This window comes from Lissotriton helveticus, chromosome 7 (genome assembly GCF_964261635.1).
Source record: "Lissotriton helveticus chromosome 7, aLisHel1.1, whole genome shotgun sequence".
Lineage (NCBI taxonomy): Eukaryota > Metazoa > Chordata > Amphibia > Caudata > Salamandridae > Lissotriton > Lissotriton helveticus.
In genome coordinates this window covers 609457153-609479080 of record NC_136068.1, presented here as the reverse complement: position 1 = coordinate 609479080, position 21928 = coordinate 609457153, and the positions used below count along the sequence as shown (strand labels likewise).

Sequence of the window (21928 nt, the reverse complement as noted above, 5' to 3'; positions counted from 1 at the left end):
GGTGACCATCCAGAGGTTCCTGAAGATCAAGTGGGATATCACGATCTTGACACATTGCAAAATGTATGGCTGCTGTCGTAGCTCATCTAAGGAAACAAAAGGTCTTTGTCTATCCTTACCTAGACATTGAAACATTTTCATACCTGCCTCAAAACATTAGCCAAAGAGAGTGTTCTAGTAAACCTCAGGAAATCTACAACCTACTCAGTGAAAACAAAACAATACCTTGGAGCAGTACTTGATACAAAGCCCACAAAAGCATATCCTTCAGACGAGAGGTTATCATCAATCCATCTTAAGTGGCACAATCTCTTGCACAATCTACATTCCACTGCCCAACAGATTTTATCTGTACTGGGTTTGAGGGCCTCTTGCATTTTTCTGTTACAACATGCAAGCTTCACATGAGGCCATTAAAGCAATACCTAGAGGACCAGTGAAATCCATCCTCGGCCCACTTGGAAAAGAAACAGAATATCTTGCAGTTTGCAATCCAGTCTGTTCCATGGTGGAAACAGCCAAAGAATCTACTGAAAAGTATATTGTTCCATCAAGATCTTTGCAGGAATCATCCAACAAATGGGTCCCAATTGTGGTGCAACAGTTAATACCTATAATTTCTCACATGCCCTCCCATCATACCAATTACTCCCTCACAGCTTCACAAAGAAAATCGATACCTTCTAGAGATAGAAGTGTAGTGCAAGCCCTCCTACAAAAAAGGCCATTGACCAATTTCTGTTGCAACACCAGGGAAAAGAGGCCTGCTCCCTCTACTTTCTTATTCCCAAGAAGGATGTCTCCCTCAATCCAATACTCCACCTTGTGTCCCAAAACTGGTATAGCCTGTCGTAATATTTAGACACGGCAACCCTTCCGGATGTCATCCCTCGGCCTCAACAAGGCAAATTTATGGCAGCATTGGATCTAAAAGACGCTTATTTCCATAACTCCATCCATCCAGCTACCCGTGCTTTGTGGTATTTGGCTGTCATTACTAGTTCAAAGATCTACCTTTCGGCATCACTACCGCTTCAATGGTTTTCACCCAGTGTCCAGCGGTGGTCGCCAGACACTTAAGACTTGAAGGCATCTGCATCTTCCCCTTTGTAGATGATTGGTTTATCAAGCGCTCAAACAAGCGTCAATCCCATACACGTACTGCTAATCCTCTCCTTCACAGCCTGAGATTTAACATCAACATCACTAATTCACATTGGGTCCTCTCCAGGTGCAGACCTTCCTTGGGTCAACCATAAACTCTGTTTCAAGCGAAGCTTGCCCCAGCCAACAAAGTGCTACAACTTTCCAGCAGCTCATCCCTCTTTTTCACCTGAAACGTCCTCTCTCAGCAAGTAATGCGTCTTTTGGGCATGGGGCCTCCTGCTTCACCCTAGTACTCCATGCCAGACTACACATGGGCCCACTTCAACAGTGCCTTGCAGCACAATGGTCTGAAGCGGAGGGTCATATGGAGTATCTATTGGTGGGGAAGGCCAGTGTTTATCGATCTTTTTGGCTGACAATCTGTTGCTGGGCTGGCCTAGCCTATTTAAGACACTATACCCCAGGTGACCATTACCAATCACATGAAAGTACAGGTATTGTGGACCCTGCAACAACAGGGATACCAAATCAACAAACTGAAGCTCTTAGCAGTCCAGCTCACCTTCAAAGCCTTCCTCCTACAAATTCAGGCCAAGCTAGTCTTGATCCAAACAGGCAACCTATACGCCATGTACTACCTACAGAAGCAAGATAGGTTTCCATTCACTCCACCTTTTCTTATTATCCAAATTTGGCTTTGGACCCTCCACCACCATATCCACCTGATGGCGTAGTATCTCCGGAGTGGACAACAACCTAGCTGATCTGCTCAGCAGGACCCACCAACAAGTCCACAAATAGGAACTCAATCCTGTAGTTCTCCACTGTTACTTCTGTCACTGTGGGACTCTTCTGAGAAACCAGTTTGCCACTTGCAAAAACTCAAAATGCCAAAGCTTCGCAGTCAGGTACCCACAGCCACAGTCCATGGGGAATTCACTATGGTCGAATTGATCAGGGATATTTGCCTATGCTTTTCTACCTCTCCCACTCCTTTCACTAATGGTGCGCAAGATTCAGCAAACTTTCTGAACTCTCATCCTTGTAACCCCCACCAAGGCGAGACAGCCTTGGTACTCCGCTCTACTCGAAATGCCGATCAACTCCCAAGAGAAGCTCCCCAACATGCCAGACCTTCTCACCAGAAACCAAGGCCAGATGAGATATCCAGACCTCAAACAGCTCGACCTAGCGATTTGGCACAGAGTCCTAGAATTTGGGTATCTACACATCCCACACGAGTGCTTGAACATCAAAAAGGAAGCCTGCACGCCGACTAGACGCTCCTGTTATGTGGCCAATCAGAAAAGACTTTTGAATTACAGTATTTTTAAATACTTGGACCTCCTAAAACCTATGGTCCAGGACATTATTTGTTACCTCCTTCATCTACAACACACTGGGTTACCATACAAGTCCATTTAATTTCACTTAAAAGCCGTAGCTGCTTATATGCAGAACAGAGAACCCCTTTTCGGTGTGCTGGTTATTAAACCTTTTTTTGGAAGGTCTTAAAAGTCATCCCCCCAAGGGAGCCTCCAGCCCGAGTGGATTCTCCATGTAGTCCTTACTAGACTCATGGAGGTTCCAACCGATTTCAAAAGCAGGAGTTGCTAGACGATAGTCAAGTGCAACTAAACTTGCAACTACAAAGCCAAACGTGTACTCTCTGTAGCCCTCAGGGCACACAATACACGTAAGAAGACATCTAATATGGCCTTCCTTGGAAACATTCCACTAGCTGACATAAGCAAAGCAGTCACCTGGTCAGCCCTGCACACATTTACTGAACATTACTGGCTGGCCAAACAGCCCTAGGATCTCTTTTTCAGACATCTCGGCCTCATCCACCCGCCAACCTCGCATATTCAGATTGCCTGCATTAGTCTTTGCAGAGCATGTGTAGTTACAGCAACACATTACAAACAGAAAATGCTAGCTACCCTGTAAGCCTCTGTTCGTAGCATGTAGTGCTGTAGCTTCACATGCATTGTCTCTCCTCTCCAGAATGTGTGGTTTTGGATGCAGATCTCTTATTCCTATATACAAAACCCTTAATGCACATATGCACCACACTCCTTCTACCACTCCATATTCCTCTCATCCAACGGGCGAAAAACAATCTAACATGGAGTTGGTGGCCTTCTCCAATGCCAGCCTAAAAAGAAATCGCCATATGCCTTGTAATTCAAAAGACTTCGACAAAGATAAAAACAACTTGCAAGCATCTGAGCTCAACACTAGACGGCAGGCTTAGGTAGAACATGTGAATCTACAGCACTGCGCTCTACGAATAGATGCTTACAGTATAAGTAACCTTTTATTTTGTAGTGTAAATCTCTTCTGGATTGACATCCAGTGAATTATTCTCTAATTGTCCCACTCCTCTCCCCGTTTTTAGGTCTCGGCCTAGCGAAGGCTGTGCTTGCGTAGTCTCGCTGGCGAGATTTTATGTTTTTCAGTTGTGGTGCTTGAACCCGCCCCTCTTCTCCATTGGCTGGCTTCCTAAATGGAGGACAGCCATTGGAGGAGAGGGGCGTCTGTCTGTTCAAGCCCCGTCTTTTTGGGATTAGGAGGTGTGTTTCTTTCTCTTTTCTTTCTCTCTTCCCATTGGCTGGAATTTTTCATTCCAGCCAATGGGAAGAGGAGATAAAGAAAAACACGCCCCCGAATCCCAAAATGACGGTGCCTTTCTCCGAGGCATTTCCGCATGACCTCGGAGAAAGATTGTGGTGTTAGACTGCCCTCCTGACGGCTTGCAGCATCCTCCCGTCTCCCTCACCGCCTCTCGCAGGGTTTAAATTAAAAATGGCTGCCGCAGCAGCATGAGGACCAGCAGCGCCAGCCCAGCCCGAGCTGCTGGAGAGGAGCCGCCGCCGCCGTACGGCCGCCCCTGGACCCGGAGTACCTGCAGCGCCTAAGATGGCGCCTCTCCCCTGGTTGTGCCCGCCACCGGCAGCAGCAGCATGAGGACCATCAGCGCCAGCCCAGGCACCGCCGCCAGAGGCACAAGTAAGTGAGGGGCAGCCCCAAGCCCCCTCCCATCCCGGCTTGCAGCATCCTCCCGCCTCCCTCGCCGCCTCTCGCAGGGTTTTAAAAATGGCTGCCACCGGCATGCGGGGATCCGAGGCCGGGACCCCCACAGGCTGGCCCGGGCTGCGGTGTGGACCCGAGGCGGCTGGGGTGTATGTGTCACAGAGAGGTGCCTGGGCCTGCCCTGATGGGATCTGTGAGTATGCGTGGTGCTTGCTTTTCTGCCCCACCCTGTTCCCTCGTTGTGCTTGCTTTTCTGCCCCCGTTCCCTCGTTGTGCTTGCTTTTCTGCCCCCCCGTTCCCTCGTTGTGCTTGCTTTTCTGCCCCCCTGTTCCCTCGTTGTGCTCGCTTTTCTGCCCCCGTTCCCTCATTGTGCTTGCTTTTCTGCCCCCCCTGTTCCCTCGTTGTGCTTGCTTTTCTACCCCCGTTCCCTCGTTGTGCTTGCTTTTCTGCCCCCCCCGTTCCCTCGTTGTGCTTGCTTTTCTGCCCCCTGTTCCCTCGCCCCCCCGTTCCCTCGTTGTGCTTGCTTTTCTGCCCGTTCCCTCGTTGTGCTTGCTTTTCTGCCCGTTCCCTCGTTGTGCTTGCTTTTCTGCCCCCCCCCCCCCCGTTCCCTCGTTGTGCTTGCTTTTCTGCCCGTAACAAAAGTTATTCTGGGACATGTGACATGCCCACCTCCCCAGAGAATGGAGTGGGGCTAAGCAAAAAGGTAAAACCCCAGAACAAATACAACTGCATAATACAAGACTCAGGTCCCCGAATAAGAGGGAAAAGAATCTAAAGATGGCAACGATGTACTAGACCATTGTCGACTTAAGTTCGATATTATACTGGGCTTGTATTACGCAGTACAACCCAGTATACGCCCAATAGAAAAAATTTGATAATAGGGACAATTCTGTATCCAACCATTAGATGGCAGATTAATACACAGAATGTGTATTTCTCAATGGCTTTGAGCTGCAAAATTGTTACAGGTAAGTAACTATTTCCTTTCTCTGTGCTTGGGCTCACCTGTATAAAGTAATGGTTTGGAACTTGCTGTTGTGTGTTGTATATCAAGAGTATCATATACAGAAATATTGTCTGTTATTAGTATGGTGCCCTATATAGTCTTTTACTAAAATATCCCATCAGGTGGGTTTTTGTAATGTTAATCCCAATTGTGTGATACTTTTGTAGATGATGATTAGGACCCTATATTCATATCAGGCCTTATCTGACAACAAAAGCAGGTGCTACACCTTACCGTAACATTGGTAAATGGTATTGTGCAGCTCCTCGTGCCCTCTCAAAACAGTTCTGGGATAATACAGTAATTGTAGTGAACTTATTGAAGGACTAAATTAATGAAGAGATCAAGGGACCTTCTTGGCGATAGTGCACTTAATCATGTTTACATTTCATTAATTCAGTGAATTCTTTCACCATCTTACTCTTTTTTTCCTCACTCTCCAGGGTTGTTTGCATCCTCCAGCAAATGCTGGCCATGGCAGTGGAGGTGGACAAGTCCCCCACCATGAGCTCCAACAAAATTGCATATGACATGTTTCCCTATGTTCCAAGTATGCCACAAAGAACCCTGAGGTGAGAAGAGTAATGCCTGTGCGTTGTACACAGTTGAAACGCTCAACCCCGCATATTTACAACTGTAACTAATTTATATTAATAAATGTTTTTTCTGTATTCTTACTACATCTGTGTCTCCTTTTCCCTGCTTCGAGCTCATGGGATGCCCCTTCAGCCTAGAAGGGAAACAGAGCACCACTGTACATCAGAGTTCCAACTTTTTAAGAAAGTTGAATTCTGTGTGGACTTGCAGACCTATCACATGCTCAGACATGATCATATTTTCCGTACCACCCCTCAACACTGAAAATATAATAGGCACTCCATCTCTAGATCTTTTCTTCCATTCTCGCCTTATTTCTGCTTATGCAGGCCGGATGTTTTGAGAAATGTAGTTTTTGAGCATGAATATTTCCTAGATTCACATGCTGTGTATGTTCTACAATCTAAATGTTTGGGTAAATCATTTTTACCATTTCTCAATTTATTGTACTGTTAACATCGACTATAACTCAAAGAGAATAGTATATGGGGTTGGAATATGCTGCACAATGAATCACAAGTCTGTGCCCTTTAAATATTGTTTTGGCCACAGTAGATTCTAGTCGGAGTGAAAAGAGAAGGTGATTTCAACAATATCTGATCATAAAAAGTCTGGTGGTCAAAAAAAAAAGAAAATTAGAACGAGAAAGGACAGCAATATTTACACATTTAGTCAGATGTAAAGGTTTCAACAGGTAGTCTGATTTCCATCAGTTGCCAAGATAAGCCAGTGTCATCATTTGGATATCCATATACCGACTCCCCTATTAATCACAATCAAGAAAGAGGTATGAAGAAAGAGAACCATATAGAGCCCACAATCTCAGGGGAAGCCCGAGGCACCGACTGAGAGGGCGGGGTCTCCTGTCCCTGAGTAGTAACCAAGTGAGGTGAGGCCTAGATCTCATACTTAGCAGGTGTGAAGACCACCCTGCTGGTAATGAGGTATTTCTGTACTTGAATGAGTGTATGTACACTCACACCATATAAAGACTATGCAGTAGCATTGTATTTTTAGGTCCTGAAGAAAGCCCGGCCTTAAGGCTCTATTGGCTGAAACTACTTGACCGCTATTTGTCAAGTGGCCTATTTGTTAAAAGCCACTTACACATGTTTTTAATGGGATTGCAAGAGATATTAGAATAAAAGATAGTTTTCTCTTACATATTCCTTTTAATCTTCACTCACTTTGCACTGCACATATATTTTCCATCAATGAACCATACACTTTTGTCATTTGCACCTATATGGTTCTCTTTCTTCATACCTCTTTCTTGATTGTGATCAACAGGGGAGTCGGTATAAGGATATCCAAATGATAACACTGGCCTATCTTGGCAATTGATGGAAATCCGACTACCTGTTGAAACCTTTACATCTGACTAAAGTGTAAATATTGCTGTCCTTTCTCGTTCTCATTTTTCTTCTTTTTTGACCACCAGATTTTTTATGATCAGATATAAGTGAATTGGGGATGGAGTCTGTTTGTTTGGTCGATAAACTGTCCCATAGACCCTCCTCCTTTTGCGGGGTTTTTTGCTCTGATTTCAACAATATCACTTGACAGAAACACTGCTCAGCCTGTCAATCAGTTCAAACTTTTTTCTGGGTTTGACATTGAAATGGTTAGTTTGAGTTTTTTTTACAATTTTATTTTTGGGGTATTTTTCTGAATGCTTGAAGACCATGGAAAACACTCTAGTAAGTTTTGCCCAAGTTGTAATCGGAAGTGCTGCGAGACTGAAGCAATGTGCAAGACTTGTGGAAAATGCATTCCTTAACCCCTTGCATGCTGCCGCGACTCTGCGCCTATGCGGCACATTCCGATCGCGGGTGCGGTCATGACAGCCCCCAGCCGTCATCAGCACACGAGCACCGTAGTGCATGACGGCTGGGGGCTGTCATCAGCATGCAAGGGGTTAAACCATCAAAATTGATGGAATGGAAACATTGGCTTATTCTCCAGCTGCAGATTGGAGTTTGACCCTTTAGTCCTTTGAATTGGTAACTGAAGATAAACACCAAACTGACAAAGTTGGAAGGGTTTCTGTTACATAGACAGCCAAATAACCTATGAATCATGAAAAGACAGAAGAACGTAAAAATACTAAAACACACAAAACAAAGGGGAAAATTATGAGCATCCTGACAAGTCGTTCCTGGAGGTTTAAGGAGAGGTTCGAACAAAGAGCATACATTGATGGCAAAGGTCAGGTAAGACTTCTTCATTGAAGGATTAAAGTGCAACCATATCAACTGCAAATAAAGACCTCCAAGTTACAAGATTGTATGGAAATATGACATCAATAAGCAGCAGTGGCCTCGAAGAATGTCTCAATCTCACAATATTTGACCCCAGGTCTATGAAACATTTATTATATTGAATAGGTCATTGTTTTGGAAGTTGAAGTGGAGTCTGAAGATTAGCAGGTTTTGTAACAAATGCAAGTGTTTTCAACAATAAAAGTTCGGACTTCCAAATAATTTTACGACTGCCATAAAATCTCTATATTCTGCTCAGAACATTAAGATCTTAGTTAATAGGTCTCTTACAGAAAGAATACCCATTGCTCGTGGAACTAGACAGGGCTGTCCCCTGTCGCCTCTTTTGTTTAATTTATATATTGAGCCTTTTATTTGTTTGCTTAGGTCTGATCCACTAATTAAACCCTTTATGATTTCCAACATGGAATTAAAATTTGCGTTATATGCGGATGACCTATTAATGTACACTTCAAATCCAACAGAAGCACTGCCTAGATTAATAGATTTAGCAGAAAGGTTTGGTGATATCTCAGGATACACGATCAACAAAGATAAGACTGAGATTATGGAGTGGAACCAGGAAGTAGTAACTCCAGGGTCAAAGACAGGGATGAGATATCTGGGGATACATCTGACCAAAAAGATTGAAGATATACCCCAAATTAATCTAGATAGAGTATCCAAGGATGTTTGTGCCCTACTTCAGAGATGGTCATCTCCCCCTTTAAACATCTTTGGGAGAGTTAATCTAATAAAGATGATAATTCTGCCTAAAATAACGTTTTTGTTTAATTCCATTCCATTAATTTTTTCTATACCTGCCATAAAAAATTTACAAGGGAAGTTAGGATCCTTTATATGGAACTCAAAATCTCCACGAATATCATGGAAAAAGCTCAGGAGAAGTCTAGGAACAGGAGGACTGGCTCTGCCTGATTTATTCATATATTGCCATGCATTTCATTTTAAAAACTTCAGACTATTAGCCGGTAAAATTGATTTATCCTTTCACGGCACACTCTATTCAGCTTTATTGCAGGACATCCCGCATGGACAGGATTCTTTTCTTTTTAAATTTGGAGACCCCAAGTTTTATAAGAAAGTGAGGCTCAAGATTTTGGAGGCAGCCCTAAAAAACTGGGTTTTTATTAGAAAAAGGCTCGATATCCCATATCATGCAATACAAGCCCCGATCTGGGACTCCTGCCTGTTTGGATGACCAACTGTCCCGACCCTTGAAGTTAGCAGGACTAGACAGGTGGGGAGACTTACGATATGGTGTACAGCTTCTAAGTTGGGAGGCCCTTTCCAATCTGACTGGGGGTACTCTCACCAGATTTAAATATTATCAGCTATCTGGATGGTGGTTGACTAGAACATGGGACTCTAACGATCCAAACCCGAAATTTGATTCAGTATTTAGGCGTGGAAGGTGGAAAAATCAGATCTCATTTTGGTACTCTGCTATGCTTGATCCTGAAATCGTTAATGAACTAGTGTTACAAAAACTATGGGGTAATGTTCTAAACACAAATAGTGGGAATACTAAAGATCTATGGTCTGACTCTTTTGTCATCTTGCAATCAGTGGTAAAACCTGCAACATTGAAAAGGAACCACGTGTACACTATGTATAGGGCCCATATTACCCCCCAAAAATTGGCTAAATTCTCTAACTTGGAGTACTATTGTCCAAGATGTAAATATTCTGCAGCGGACGATGTTCATATGTTTGTAGATTGTATAGAGATCAGAGAATACTGGATCAAGATTCGGGAATTTTTGGAAGAAGTCCTTCAGGTACCCTTAGATCTCAACACAAGAACCATTCTTTCTGGGCTGTGCATGGATTGTAAGGTAAATGAACTTCGTACGAGATTTGTCTTTTATGTTATTCTTCTGGCTAGGCGTGAAATCTGCAGAGCCTGGAAGGATCCAATCCCCCCTACCTTTTCAACTTGTTTAAAACATATTATTCTTACAAGTAAATCAGATATGGTATGTGATCCCACAAGTTTTGTTAAGACTTGGGCAGCCCTAGTGGCATGGCAGGATAAGTGAATGGATTTTTCATGATTTAAATGGTTTCTTTTTTTTCCTTTTTCCTATGATTTATCTGGAGCCCTGATGGGTTCCCTTGCTCCAGAATAACACAGGGGCTCCCGAAAATCACGGTGTGAAATGGAGTTGAACTGGGAAAGCAGTGGCTACTTGAGGGATCAGGCCTGCTATCTTACCAGTGGTTAACGATACTAGGGCTGGACCAGGATGACCAACTGTATAGAGGCGGCCAGTTTCCCATCAAGATTTCCAATAATGGTATATGAGGAAAAAAAAAAACTATAAAAGTTCCAAGCTTGAAAGTTTGAAAAATTGCCTTATCCAGCACTTCCTCTTTCATAAATCATATTCAGTCATCACACTGCTTAGCAACTAATTAAGTCAGGAGCGGCTGAACTCTACTCACTTTAAAGGGCACAATAGATCATATTTTCTCAACGCACTCAAGTGAAACGGCATTTGTTGCAGAGATCTTCTATTTTCACAACTGATCTGCTACAAAATCAGCATTTTGATGGAATTTGTTGCTGGTTAGGCACCTTCTAACCAGTGTCCGATATGATTTCTTTTGTTTACCTTTGATTTCTGTCTGGACAGTTTAGTCTTTACCAACTTTAGTCATAAAGCTCTGGATCATCTTCAGTGGCTTTGTCTATGAGAAAAGAGTCTGAGAGAAAGTGGATCTTTTTTAAAGATGTTTTCCCCGTTTGCGTTACAACATGGCTGGGACTCCTAGCAAAACTAAATATTCTCTATTTAAGTCTTGTTGGACTGGCTGTGTTTTAATGACCCCTATTTACAGCATATTTATTGTCTTCACTGTAAGTATGTGCCACAGGGATGCACCACATGCAAACATTTTTGGGCAAAACCCTGAAACAAATCGAAAATACATTTGTTTTTTTTGACAGGCTTAGCAGCATGCCGAGCTAGACGCAGGGCTTGAGAGCTCCCGGCCGTCTACACCTAAATCCGCCGTAAATTGAATGCCACAAACTCGAAAATCTCTGTGGTGAGCTCCGGAAGGGACGCTGCAGCTTCGACTCTGCTGCGAGAGTCTGCGATCGGGCGGAGAGCCTGCATTTTGTAAATCCCTGGTCTGCAACAGGTGGAGGAGACAAACCAAGATGGCGGCCCGGGCTCGGCGCTAGCCTCGGCCGGACACCGGGAGCAGACCGCGGCTGTCGGGAGGTGCTCGCTACAAGACGCGGAACAGGAGAGGAGTGTGCCGCGGCCGGATTACCCGCACGTACTGATCCGAGAGAGGCGGGAGCCGCAGCTGTCGGCGGAGACAGGGGCGACGAGGTGGCCAGAAGGATACACCGGGGGTCTCCAACACACAACATACCTGGCTCCGGCGGGAGCCTGAGACCCGCGCGGCGGCGACCCACGGTAGCCCCAGGTACGATGAGAAGGTCACCCCCTGCCTCCTCCTTTAAGGGTAGATCCTCGCTACACACCGTGACACAGCAGAGGCGAGTATCCGTCAGCGCACGGAGCGGAGGTCACTTACCAGACAGGGAACAGACACGCATGTCGATAGCCCGGGCAGCGGAGTGAGACTGGGAAATTGGTATCTGCAATCACTAGATACAAACGGAATACACCCGTCTGTCAGTGCGAGGAGGGGAGGAGGGGTGGTAGCCCTCATCGACCCCGGAGGCGTACGCCCTATCGGTGGGTGACCATGGGGAAAAACAATCCGGCTCCCAAATCCCTGAAACAAGGCCCAATGGACAACTTCGCGACCTCCCGTCCAGGGAAGGAACACCCCAGCGCACCTCCAGAGGGCTTACCAGACACGGATAGGCTTCTAGCAGCCATTCAAGCCTCAAGATCCGACATCCAAGAATCGAGAGCGGCATTGGAAGCTAAAATAGGCGAGGTGGGGTCGGAGGTCAACCTCCTCCGACAGGACTTCAGGAACCTTTCGGCGCGGGTCACGGAAAATGAGACACGCCTTGGAGAAGCTGAGGGTTCCATTACCACGCTCCGCAAAGACATGGCAGAACTTCAAGCATCTCATAGACAACTCCTCTGGAAGGTGGACGATGCGGAAAATAGGGCACGCCGCAATAACCTCCGCTTCGTGGGTTTTAGAGAAGGAATTGAGGGGAACGATATGGCGGCCTTCCTCCACACGTGGTTGACCTCGACCTTCCCTACGGCACGCTTCTCGGCGTGCTTCATAATCGAAAGAGCCCATAGGGCCCTGCTGGCGAAGCCACCGGAGGGTGCACGACCTAGGCCTGTAATAGCACGTTTCCTGAACTTTGCGGATCGCGACCTAATTCTCCGTGATGCCAGAAAAATGGGGGAGATCCGGCTGGAGAACACCAACGTCATGATCTTCCCGGATTATAGCCAGGAAGTCCAGAAGCAGCGACGCTCTTCTGACCTGGTGAAAGCAAAACTGAGAACACTGAATATCACCTACATGCTGCTGTTCCCAGCGAAACTTAAGGTTCTCTACAAGGACAAATCGTTCTTCTTTACGCACCCGGACGACGCTTGGCAGTGGCTGGAGGAGAGGCCTGTCCTTCACAGCAGAGAGACGGCTGGACGCGAAGAATTAGACAGGTCATTGAGAGAGCGAGTCAGCTGGGGGCTCCCGAAACCACAACGACGGACATCGAGGAGACGCCATTCCCGCGCGACTGGGACTCCGTATCAGGCACGCATACCCACGGGGGCCAGGAGAGGCCGATCGGAATCGCCAGGGGGGTCCTCCACGGCGGACACGAGACGACAAATCCCACGCCATTCGGCACTCTCGGAAGGAGAAGATGACGATCGAACGGACGATGGGAACTCGGTACAGGAGGAAGTAGACCCTGGTGAGGAGAGAGACTCGATGCATCCGCTGGAGAAGGAGATCCACCACCTGGAACTAGACTCATCCGGCAAACAGAGCGGGACCGACACCGCCACGCAAGACTCACACTCCTGAACACTGCAGAGTGGCTAACTGAAGAAGACGGCCGGGAGGCACGAGGAGACGCAAGTTCCCAGTCCTCCCTTGTGTTGGCTGTCATTTCCCGGTTCAGTGTTTATGCTTTCCTTCATAGACTTGGTTGAGACATTGGGCTAGATAGACACTGGACCAGGTGCTCTCACTGCCTTTCGAGTTGGGGGGAAAGGCAAGGTTTTAGTTGAGTTAAGGGGTGGGAAGGGGTGGGCGACAGACCGTCTCCTGCTGAAAGCTCGGTCCTATATGGGGGTGAGTCTGGACGGGGAGGGTGGTGGGGAGGGGGCGGGGGCCAGGGGGGACCAGAGTTCTCTTGAGTTGGGGGGGAGATGTTGTGAAACAGCGACTGCATGCTAATACGCTCCTTACACCACACCACTACGAGTGTCATCCGGGGAACTATGGACGAAACGCACAATGGCAGACCCACTAGATCACAACCGCACCGGTGACCCTGGCGTCACTATACTCTCATGGAATGTGAATGGCCTTGGGTCAAAGATTAAAAGGGGTCTAGTGAATACATATCTTAGGAGGCTAGCGCCTGACATAATATTACTTCAGGAGACGCATCTCAGAGGCACTCAATGCGCTTTTATAGCAAGAGGTAGGCACATGGTGCTGGCGCACGCAGGTTACACGGCAGATTCCAGGGGGGTGGCAGTCCTAGTAAAAAAATCCACACCGTTTGACGTAACCCGCACATGGTTGGACCCACAGGGGACATATGCAGGAGTGCAAGGAACATGGAAGAGGCGCAGATACACAATTGTTTCGGTTTACGCCCCACCAAAACTGCAGGCACGCACCCTCACTGCGGTCGCGGCCATCCTTCTGGGCGAGAGTACTCTGCTTAATTCAGAGACTCTGTCCCTCACCACCCCTTGTTGTAAATTATTTTGTCCACCCTAAGCGTGGAAGGGTATATTCAGATGTGAGTCCCTTGCTCATTGCACCATCAGGATTCAAGCAAGCCGGGCCGAAGACGGCTGGAATGCCAGAAACCGGTCCCCGGAAGCTTGTTTCCTTCCCAGTGTAAGAATTGGCTTTTGTAGTCTGGTCTGCCCTGTTCCCATGATGCACTGGGCCAGGGACAGACTAATTTGCATACAGCCAGGTTCTGAAACTGGGATGGTGCAATGAGCTAAAAAACGGTGTTGGATCTAGCCCTGATCTCTTGACTGGGCGAGAGTACTCTGCTTAATTCAGAGACTCTGTCCCTCACCACCCCTTGTTGTAAATTATTTTGTCCACCCTAAGCGTGGAAGGGTATACTCAGATGTGAGTCCCTTGCTCATTGCACCATCAGGATTCAAGCAAGCCGGGCCGAAGACGGCTGGAATGCCAGAAACCGGTCCCCGGAAGCTTGTTTTCTTCCCAGTGTAAGAATTGGCTTTTGTAGTCTGGTCTGCCCTGTTCCCATGATGCACTGGGCCAGGGACAGACTAATTTGCATACAGCCAGGTTCTGAAACTGGGATGGTGCAATGAGCTAAAAAACGGTGTTGGATCTAGCCCTGATCTCTTGACTGGGCGAGAGTACTCTGCTTAATTCAGAGACTCTGTCCCTCACCACCCCTTGTTGTAAATTATTTTGTCCACCCTAAGCGTGGAAGGGTATACTCAGATGTGAGTCCCTTGCTCATTGCACCATCAGGATTCAAGCAAGCCGGGCCGAAGACGGCTGGAATGCCAGAAACCGGTCCCCGGAAGCTTGTTTCCTTCCCAGTGTAAGAATTGGCTTTTGTAGTCTGGTCTGCCCTGTTCCCATGATGCACTGGGCCAGGGACAGACTAATTTGCATACAGCCAGGTTCTGAAACTGGGATGGTGCAATGAGCTAAAAAACGGTGTTGGATCTAGCCCTGATCTCTTGACTGGGCGAGAGTACTCTGCTTAATTCAGAGACTCTGTCCCTCACCACCCCTTGTTGTAAATTATTTTGTCCACCCTAAGCGTGGAAGGGTATACTCAGATGTGAGTCCCTTGCTCATTGCACCATCAGGATTCAAGCAAGCCGGGCCGAAGACGGCTGGAATGCCAGAAACCGGTCCCCGGAAGCTTGTTTCCTTCCCAGTGTAAGAATTGGCTTTTGTAGTCTGGTCTGCCCTGTTCCCATGATGCACTGGGCCAGGGACAGACTAATTTGCATACAGCCAGGTTCTGAAACTGGGATGGTGCAATGAGCTAAAAAACGGTGTTGGATCTAGCCCTGATCTCTTGACTGGGCGAGAGTACTCTGCTTAATTCAGAGACTGTCCCTCACCACCCCTTGTTGTAAATTATCCTTCTGGACACGGCAGACACGATTCAGATAGTGGGGGGGGACTTTAACGATGTAATGTGTACCACTAGAGATAGGTCTGGATCCCCACGTACGGCAGGACAGGGTACAGCACTGGCTAGACAGATGAACACTTTGGGCCTCACTGATGTTTGGAGATGGCTCCACCCGACACAGGAGGCCTACTCCTTTTATTCCGGGGCTCACAAGGTATTTTCCAGGCTAGATTACCTATTTACCTCCAGGCAAGACATCACGGTCACTGACATAGCGGAATATAAAGCACAGGGAATATCGGACCACTCCCCCCTATATGTACACCTGGGAAGAGAGAGAAGGGTAAAGACTAGGGAATGGCGCCTCGCAACATGGGATCTGCAAACACCAGATATACTGAAGGGAATCAGAGCAGACATAAAGGTCTATATGGCTGAGAATGAGGGCTCAGTAGAATCGGGGATCACGCTCTGGGAAGCATTGAAGCCGGTCCTTAGAGATCGTGTAAATTGCAGATTGGGAACTGCCAGGAGGGAACTACACCAGGCGGTTATGACAGAGGAGGCCACAATTTTAGACCTCGAGTCAGAATACCACCAGGGAAAGGAAGAAAAGACGCTTAGGAAGCTACTAGACACGCAGAGACACTATAGAGAACTGGTCACGGGGGAGGCACGAACACAAGCCCTGGCGACCATCCACCGCCTCTACGACGTGGGTGACAAATCGGGAAAACTCCTGGCATGGCTGAGCAAGAGAGAAAGGGCGGCGCGATGGGTTGACAGGATTGAAGGGGCAGGGCACAGGACAGCCTGCACGGATGAGGATATAGCGGAGGCCTTTGCGGCGTACTACGAGGACTTTTATAGAGCTAGGGACTCGGGGAACGAGACGGACGCTAACCACTATCTAAGTGACATGGAGATTCCGCAACTGTCTCAGGAAGACGTTACGGCACTGGAGGCGGAGATCACACGCGAAGAAATAGGAGAAGCAATAACGTCCCTGAAGCCGGGGAAGACGCCGGGACCCAACGGCTTCCCGGCGGAATTTTTCAAACGTACAGCGGACCTGCTGCAACGCCATATTAGTCAGTTATTTACCGAGGCACGCCAAACGGCGAGCTTGCCACCGGACTTGGCCATGGCCACAATTGTCCCTATCCATAAGGAAGGGAAACCTAGAGACAGGTGCGCCTCCTACCGCCCGATCTCTCTCCTTAATATGGAGACGAAGATTCTGGCTACAATACTGGCTAGGCGCTTACGGGGGGTCATTTCTGATTTAGTACATGCGGATCAGTCCGGGTTTCTGCTGGACAGGGCGACCAAACTAAATCTCCGCCGCACCCATAACTGGCTGCAGGAAGTCCGAGAGAGAAGCGAGCCACACTGGTTCCTCTCGTTGGACGCAGAGAAGGCCTTTGATGCGGTTCACTGGCCCTTCTTGTTTGAGACGTTGCAGAGGTTCGGCGTTGGACCTAAGTTTCTGCAGTGGCTTCGACTCCTGTACTCGGGCCCAAAGGCACGAGTGCGAGTAAATGGACGACTGTCGCGCGAATTCAGTATTTACAGGGGCACACGCCAAGGGTGCCCACTGTCCCCCCTATTGTTCACTTTGACGATAGAAATATTAGCGATCCGGATCCGACGGAATCAAGGGATCAGGGGGTTTACCTGGGGGACTCCGGAGTCAACCCAGGAAAAAATCTCACTGTATGCGGACGACGTTCTGCTGTTTGTGACGGACCCGGAGATCGAGGTCCCGGTCCTGTTCAAGGAGCTGGATGACTAAGGGGCGCGAGCTGGTCATGCCATAAATTGGCATAAATCGATCCTGTATGACCCACACGGCTGAGAGCGGAGGGAATGCCTGCCGGAGCTTCTCATCCACACCACTGAGGGATTCCAGTATCTGGGGGTCTTCATAACACTAGACGAAACACTCTCCTTCACTAAAAATGTGGCACGCATCGTGACGAGTGCTAAACTAGACATGGACCGGTGGAAGCAGCTTCCGCTCACTATACTGGGACGAGCAGCACTATATAAGATGGTCCTGCTGCCAAAGTTCCTCTATGCACTGCAGAATGAATACTATCCCCTCCCGCCCGCGGCCTTGTCAGCTATACACGGGGATCTGCGAACATTTCTATGGTTGGGGAAACACCCGAGTGGCTTGTGCCCTTCTCTCCAAGGACTGGAACCGGAGCTCGATAGGAAGGTCCAAATTCTTTCTTGTTATCGATCTTCTCTCGAACCAGTTCTCCAACTTGGGGTAGCCAGCCAACTGCCGGGATCTGCAACGCAACATCCGATGTGGAGGGCATATGTTCCTTTGCAAGACTGTCTCTGGTCTCTTGTAGATTCTGTAAAACATTGCAATGTTCATCTACGTCAAAGGTTGTGGCGCGAGCCACGCAGTCTAGACCATCAAGGTCAGGGACGTACATCTTGATCCCAAAGAGGATTTCGTATGGGGTCCGCCCACCCAGAGACCTTCTAGGGAGATTATTAAGAGCACGCTGCACGCCATTGAGGTGGGCCAGCCAGTTCCTGCCAGTGCCTATAACTCGAGCTGTCAATGATTGCTTTAAGTCATGGTTCATTCGCTCCACTACACTATTACCCTCAGGTCTATAGGGAGACGAAAACTTGACTTGGACCCCCATCGAAGTCATGGCATCCTTGTACGCCTTAGAGGCGAAAGCCGGACCCTGATCCGAATGGAAGGTACCACAGGCAAAAATCCCTACAAAGACACGCAAATCTCCCCTGAAAAGGAGCCCCCACTCTGACCCTCCTGGTTCGAGTGAGAAGCAATCTCCCGGTTCCGCGTGGATTGCTTTTGCCAAGTGTTGTTTGCTCCAATCTTGAAGCCGACAGCGCCGACGGCGAGAGCCTGCGTGGGACAGATCGTGACCCGCTCCTGGACGTCGCAGATGCCCCAGAGCCCACGTGACAGCGGAGAGAAGCTCCTCGACGACCACCTGATTGCGCCCGACATTGCCTGGTTCCGTCCTGGTTCCACCCTGGTCACTGCTGAGTGACCCAGACTCTGTCCCCTCTGCTTTCAGGTACTTTTCGACTTGAGTCCACCCTTGGACTCCACCGGACACTTCTCCTTCACACCGCCTGCAGCCCTTTCAGCTTCAAGCACCAAGAGCCTGCGTGACGAAACCCGACTCAACTTCGACCCTGTGCACCCGCTTCCTGTGGGTGAGGTAACTTTGCTCCGCCGGTGTTCCCACACTGGTACACATCTCTAGGGTCTGTGTCTTAAGTTTTGTTCCTCTAGGTTCAGCGGAAGTGTCCTTAAACTTTAACTTTACAACTTTTACGCACCATTGGTTAACATTGGTGCATGCGTGCGCTTTCCGCACTGCACCCGAATCCCGTGGGCCTCTCCCGACTTCAGCATTGCTTGTCCCGACTGCTCCCAGCGATTCCCTAGGCCCTAGGCCTAACCACTGTTCGATTGGTATCTCTTATACCACTTGTTTAGTATATGGTTTGAGTGGCCCCCCGCCCTCATCCATAATTGTGCAACTTTGTATGTTTAAACTGTGCTTTTGATTTAACGCTTGTGCCCCTTTATTCATAAAGCATACTGGGGATTGTTTTTAGTAATAAATACATATATTTTTATAATGTATACTTGTGTGGTGTCCTTTCATTTGATATTACAGGATTGTATGTGGTAAAACAGCTCGCTTAACACGACCTCTTAAGTTAAGCCTTTAGGCTGCTTAGTCCATGCTACCCCTAGGATAGCTTGTCTAATAAGGTTGACTTACAACCAGACACCATAAGGGATTGTTTGGTCTGATAACAGGTGGTTCCAGAATTGGAAACATCACCTATCAGGCCAACTTCTCACAAATACTTAGACACCGCTGATTTCGCCACTTCATCAGCAAGCGAGTTACCGACAGCGTGAACTCCCACACGCTGATGGCCGAGAGTATGAATCACAAAAACGAGCGGCAAAGTAGCCTTAAGCTCAGCCACTCGAACCCAGATCATCTTGTGTTTTATTGTGCTACCCCTGGAATCACGAAATTCATTCTGAATCCAAAAGAACAAGTTCTCGTTGTAAGACTGGACACAGTAGTAAGAATCACTTACAATAAGAGTCGTCACACTAGGATCAGCGTACTCCAACGCGAGTAAAAGAGCACGAAGCTCTGCCACTTGTGCGGTGCAGTCCCCTAGAGTCTGCGTGTGCACTACTCTGGACTTGAACTCATCGTTCACCATGGCACCGACCACAATGGCGCATGCGGAAACGTAGGCGTGTTTAGAGCCATGCGCAACCTGCGCCGAACCATCAGTGTAAATGATGCAATGGAAGTCCTCCAAAGGTCGCATAGCTAGAGGAGCAGGATGAACGAATTCATACTGCAAGTACTCTTGCGATCGTAATGAGGCGTCAAAAATAAACGTGACATCAGTGGACGTCAAGGAAGCAGCCCATTGTATCCACCGAGGGTGCAAAGCTTTAGAATTCGGTACACTGGCTTTCGTAACTGCCTCCAAATGAGGACAGGGGGTAACTACCATCATGCGTTTTCCCTGTGACAGAGCACGTTCCTTAAGAATCGCCATCTGCACAGCCGTTAAAACTTTCTCCACAGTGGAAAACCGCATCTCAGCCGAAGTGTACAAGTGTGACTTGTAAGCAATAGGTACCGTGTCACCTTCATTAAAAGTTAGGTACGTGAAACCCACCGCCCCAGGAATGATTCTTATCACCAGGTTAGTGTGGTTATCACGAGTCAGTAGGAATTTAGAAGCGAGCAGATCAGCCTGCAAAGATTGCAAAATGGCTGAGTGCTGAGGCAGCCAGCAAGATTTGGAAAAAGTTGGTTGTATCAAAGCATACAAAGGCTTGATACGCTGGGCATATTCCGGAATGTATGTTCGTCCGAAATTTAAAAAACCCAGTAAAGACTGTAATTTTTTCAGTGTTGTCGGAGCGCGCAGTAGTGCGCATTTCTCCAGGAAGGGAGGAGCCAAGCCTCTACCTTCATTGTTGAGCTCATAGCCCAGGAACAACACCGTGTACTCTGCAATGTGTGATTTCGCAAAGTTAAATTTGTAACCCATGTCTGCAAAGTTACAAATCATGCCATCTACGCCACCCAAATGCTCCCAAATATCGTCGTCTGTGAGATAAATGTCATCCACATACGAGTAAGCATCCGGGTCGATTCTCTCCAAGAGAGAGACTATGCGGGCAGTGAAAATCCCAGGACTATTCTTATAGCCCATTGGGAGACGCCGAAAGTGTTTTTGGACCCCGGCTGAAGTAAAGCTGGTCCATTGGGAACTAAGACCATCCAATCTATGGGCATAAAAACCATTGGAAATGTCAAGCGTGGTTTTAAAACGCTTACGCACAAGACTATCCACTAGGGCAGAGCCGTGAGTATTCTGCACTGCACAGTTACGGCAATGCGAGTTCAGATGCCTGTAATCTAAAACCAAACTATATGATCCGTCCGGCTTGTTCACAGTGAAAAGGGGGTTATTCATCGGAGACACGCACGTTTCAATTACTCCCTGATATTCTAATTGTTCAAGGATAGACGCGACGGAAGCCTTGACTTCTCGCCGAATGGGATGTTGAGGTTGTGGCTGAGACCGCAAAGGAATCTCGTGGCTTGGGGACAATTTATCCCAACCACACTGGTTGCGGTACAGAGACGGCGCTAGAGCCTTAGCCCACTCTTCTGCAAAATGCTGCGCATGCTCTTTCGAGACAGTGTTCGCGAAACTGGGGAGGATCATCACCTCCTCCCCTCCGCGGCGCTGCGAGCACAAAAGGTGGGGGCCAGTCAGCCTCCGAAAGCAAAATGTCATACGTAGACGAAAGATTTTCCCAAAATACCCCTTTTACAGTATGTCTCCTTCGATTAACAGGACAATCTCAAAAAGTCTATCAGGGGGAGCAACTCTCGTATCAGCTGTTTCTATTACAACATAAATATCAGTCGCTGTCACCTTCAGTAGTGGACGCAGGGCCTCTCTCACAATGGTAATCTCCGCCGCGCTGTCCAGTAAGGTCAGAGCCCACGTCCGATTCCGAAGCCGCGTTCTCACTATCTGTGGCATATCGATGCGCTGTTAAAGCCGCGACTTTCTTTTTGGCAAACTGCGGTCTCTTCAGCGTTGAGCCGTCCTGCTTCCCCGCACCGTCTGCCTGGCGGGGCAGGTCACGTCCTTGCTGACCACCCCTACCCCTTCCGCCACCTCCACCACCGGTTTTCGGGGCCGATGAGTCCTGAAAGGAACGAGGAGAGCGTTGATCAGAAGCCTGAAATCGATCAGGTGATTTAATTGTCGTGCGATCGCGCAAGTCATAAACTCGCTCTGTCTGCGCCGGTATCGGAGTCGCAGGATAAGATTCTTGAGTCTGCTGTTGTTGCTTACCCTGTTTCTGTTTTTTAGGCCAATTTTGTTTCTTGGACTTGGGCTGAACTTCTGTCTCCGAAGACTGCCCTTGAGGTTGTTTTTTCTCCTTGACAGAAAAAGGCTTTAGACCCTTACTAGTGCGACCCACTGTTTTATAAGCAGCCACAACAATCCTCGCTAACTGACGGGGTT

General features: G+C 47.9%; 1 protein-coding gene across 1 annotated transcript in view; it reads left to right on the top strand.

Annotated features, from left to right (window-relative positions):
- SIMC1 (SUMO interacting motifs containing 1) overlaps positions 1-21928 on the top strand; it is a 373014-nt gene that overhangs the window by 267516 nt on the left and 83570 nt on the right. Inside the window, exon 7 of the mRNA XM_078652825.1 lies at positions 5596-5724. Within this exon, the coding sequence (XP_078508951.1) occupies positions 5596-5724 (129 nt within the window). The remainder of the gene's footprint in view (positions 1-5595; positions 5725-21928) is intronic.